At 31.6% G+C, this 4482-nt stretch overlaps 1 protein-coding gene across 1 annotated transcript; it reads right to left on the reverse strand.

Annotated features, from left to right (window-relative positions):
- Positions 1–3018: 3018 nt before the first annotated feature.
- On the reverse strand, positions 3019–3966 carry LOC119543433 (olfactory receptor 12-like). Its single transcript, XM_037848252.1, has one exon. It carries the CDS (start codon positions 3964–3966, stop codon positions 3019–3021), a length of 948 nt encoding a protein of 315 aa, XP_037704180.1.
- Positions 3967–4482: the final 516 nt, after the last annotated feature.

Genomic DNA, 4482 nt, shown 5'->3' on the forward strand with positions numbered 1-4482 from the left:
CCTAATAGTCTATTGTGTGAATACCTCATTTTTTTTTTATCTATCAAAAGTCCTACTGATGAACATTTGATTTTTTTCCAGAATTTTTATTTTGCCAACTCTGCTGTTAGGAATATTTATATACTTATCTCTCCTACAACATGTGCAAGATATTTTTCTTGGGTATTTATTCAGGGGTGGAATCTATGGATTATAAAATAATGCCAAACTCCCAAATTATTTTCACTTATTAAAAGTACCAACTACAATATAAAATAGTCTATAGACCTCCTGTAGAATCAACCTTATTTTTTCATTATCACACCCCAAGAGCCTTTTAAGACCTTTTTTTCTAATCACCACAATGAAAGTTTAATACCATAAATATGCTGTATATCGGTTTATGTGTTGTAAATACATATACAAAAATATTTTATTAGTGTATATGCATAAAAGTAATGATACAGAAAAGGAATATTATACCTAAAAGGATAAAATTATTTTGCCACCACCAAAAAACTATTTTCACCCCTTTAGGGGAATTGTCTCTGTTGAGAACACATGCTGTAGATTATATCCTCTCCAGCATTGGCATGGTCTGGATTTTTCATTTTTTTCCCAATTGAGTAGGGGTAAAATGGGATTTTATTTCGGTCTTGATTTCCATTTCTCTGATTGCTATTGATGTAAAAGTAGCCAGTATATCTTACTGGGCATATTGTTTGCTCTTCTGTGAAATGTTCGTTGATACATTTTGCCCATATCATATTGGTTTGATTGTGCCTTTCTCATAGATTTGTAGGGGTTCACTATATATTTTTCTCATTGCTTGTATTGAGAACATAGTCTCTCAGCTTGCATCTAGTCATTTTATTTGCTATAAAGGAAACTTTGATGGGCACAAAAATCTTAATTTATTATATTTATATGCACGTATCTTTTCTTACATGGTTGAAGTTATTTGTATTTTTTGACCAATATTTCTCTAGTGCAAAAACTCAGGAATTTTATAATTTCTCTTATCATCTTTTGTTAAAATTAGTCCTAAATCTTAGATAATCTATGATACACATGTAAATGGTATTATCTTTTTAATTAAATATTGTAGTTGTTTATAGCTGGGGTATAGACATCCAACTGAGTTTTGTACATTAATCCAGACTAATCCTCATCTCTTCTTTTAGATTTTCTTGGTAAATGATTACATAAATGATAGTTTAACCCCCCATTTTGATTCCTCACGTTTTTTATTTCTATTTGTTATCTTAATGCTCTGGCTAGACTTCTAATCTAATGCTGAACTGCATTGAGGATAAAAGACATTTTGTCTTTTTCCTAATTTTAAAGAAGAAAACGCTTCTACTGTTTTCCCTTTAGAATAACATTTATTCATTCAATTTGTATAGATGAACTTTTATCAGGTTAGTGAAGTTTACTTCTTTTGTAAGTTTACTATATTTTTAATCATAAAATGGTGAATAAGGTTTACCAAAAATTTTTCTACATCTTTTAAGATAATAATCTTTTAATCAGTTACTGTGGTGAATGTGATTCTGCTTTTCCAATATTATACTATCTATACCTAAATGATAAAATAAAAGTAATCACTATGACTTAACTCTGGTTATATCAGTCTTAATGGTTACTTTTATAATTTTTAATACGTTGTAGGATTCAATCAGCTAATATGTAGGAGAATAGACATTCTTCTCTTAAATTAATGGGCTGTTTACAAAAATAGATGATCTCCTAATCCAAACATTATAACTAAATAAATTCCCCCCAAAATGCTTTAAGTTTAAATTTTCTGAACTTAAGATAATTAAACTAGAAATCAACAGTAAGTATGTTGTCTAAAGAAATTAACTACACTGAATTAAGATACCTTGTCTGGATACTCCTTGATCTAAGAGAAAATTAAAACTAAAGAGAAAATTATTTTTAAAATAATGACAAACATTAAAAAACATAAACATATTATATTGAAAGCTATGTAGTATATTTAAATATGCCATAAAATGAAAACTGAATATAAAATAACCAAGTATTCAGCAAATGAATTTGGCAAAGGAAGGCTAACTAAATGAGGAGATTATAGAAATTAAATTAAAATAATTATGATTTGAAAATCATACAGAAATCAAAACTCTAATATTATGAAATGAAACCTTTAGCAAGTTTAAAGAACAAAAATAAAAGCATAAAATTCTCAGCAGTAAAATTGAGAAAGGATATACAACCACATCATTGAAAGGATTAAATTATTAATGCAACCTTATATGCAACTCCACGGTGATAGTGTTTCAAATCTAGAGGAAATAAGGGTTTTCAATCAATACATATTTTGTGAAAATACAGAAAAATTAATGAGACAAATATGCATAAGTAGTAGTAGAAAGTACCAAGTATTTATTATTAAAATTCCAAGAGTTGGTGAAGATAGTTTTGCACCAACTATAGAATATTGATTCTTTTGTTGCTTCTTGATGAAATCATTCATGTTTGAATCATTTAAGGGCATTATTGCAAATGATTTACATCACCATAGCACAATGCTCTTTGCAAAGACTGAATAGTGACAAACTTTATTATGATTTGGATAAAATTCAGAGCACAGAACATTCGGTAGTCTCTCTCTCCCTTTTCCCTCACCCCCCCAGATAGATAGATGGATATATAGCTATACGTATATAAAAGCAGAAATTACATTAATAAATTTAAGGTGCATGTTTTAATTTAGTGGTACTGTATTTATGAGTTGCAATTTTGAATACACGTAAGCAAAACATAGAAAGAACAAACCTAGATATTAGGTAGAAATAACACCATAAAGTAATTAAGTAGAAATATGAGGAAGCTATTCTGAGTTTATATTATTCCATTTTTAAAAGAATCCATTAATGATTAAAAAATTATGTAAATTAAACTTTAATCTCCAAAACTTTTAGTGCCTCTGATTGAAACTACTCCAAAGCAAAGTATTGGAAATTTTGCTTTTAGTCAATTATTTTATTCCACAGTCTTATAGAGTGCTGGAGGTTATCGAAAAGATATTCTTCTCAACAATATTCTTTGCAGAGCATTTTTTACTTCCCTATTCCTTAGACTATAAATCAGAGGATTTAACATAGGGATGATAAGAGTGTAGAACACAGCTATAATCTTGTTTTTCTCTGGTGAGGAGATGGCCCCAGGTTGGGCATACATGAAGAACACAGTCCCATAGAATAAGCTCACCACAGTTGTGTGAGAGCTACAAGTAGAGAAGGTCTTACTCCTGCCCTGGGTTGAGGGGATCTTCATGACAGTGGAGAGGATATAAGCATATGAAACCAGAATGATGGTTGTGGTGGTGGTGATGATGAGAGCAGAGAGAACAAACGGCACAATCTCATTCACAAAGGTGTAAACACAAGAGATTTTGATCAGGGCTGGGACATCACAGAAAAAGTGGTCCAGTCTGTTTTCTCCACAGAAATGCAAACTAAACGTGAAACCTGTTTCGATCACAGAGTTGATGCATCCACAGAGATAGGAACCAGTCACCAAATGAACACAAGACTGCTGAGACATACGTGAAGTATAGAGGAAAGGCGAGCAAATGGCTGAGAAGCGATCATATGCCATCACTGCTAGAAGAAAGCCTTCAGTTCCGACAAAGAGAGCAAAGAAAAAGAACTGTGTTGCACAGCCATTGTAAGAAATTTTCTTCTCCTTGGACAAGAAATTACCCAGAGTTTTGGGGGCAATGACTGTGGAGTAACAAAGGTCTAAATAGGATAAATTTTTGAGAAAGAAATACATAGGTGTGTGAAGTCTGAAATCTATTTTAATGACTACTATCATGCTGATATTTCCCACTACAATGACCATGTAGATAAAGAAGAATAGTACAAATAATAGAATCTGTACTTCTGGAGAGCTTCTGAATCCCAGCAGAATAAACTCTGTCAACACTGAGTAATTCCTGTGCAGCTCACTCTTCATAGCTGAGACCTAGTTGAGAAACTGATCACAAAGCCTGTGAAAAGCCTTGGGTTACCTTTTGGTCCTTATGTTCCCAAAGAGAAAAAAAAAAACTGCTAATATAAATTGGGTTTTCTTAGCAATGCATCTGGCAGAACATCTTTACAGTTGGGGCTACTCAATATACTCAGTGTGATGGTTTAGATATTTTTAAATGTATTTAGTTTCAGTATGATATGGGAAATGTGGATGTCAAAGGCTGTCTGAGGAAGTGATATGTTATCACTCATTTTATGCCACTGTTAAGAGCTTTGGAACCAGATGGACTGAAGTCCAAAGTTTACCTCTTTCTGTCTAAAACAGCCTAAGATAACTACTTATTTTTTCAATCTCCCAAAGTCCTCTTCTGTCAAATGGAAGTTACTAACAACACCTACTTTGTAGAATTGTTAGGAGTATTACATGAAATGGAGTGTGACAATCAATATTCACATTCACTAGAACATCTTAAAATGTAGTAAATATCAGTAAATAATA

The sequence above is a fragment of the Choloepus didactylus genome, chromosome 8 (assembly GCF_015220235.1).
Source record: "Choloepus didactylus isolate mChoDid1 chromosome 8, mChoDid1.pri, whole genome shotgun sequence".
NCBI lineage: Eukaryota > Metazoa > Chordata > Mammalia > Pilosa > Megalonychidae > Choloepus > Choloepus didactylus.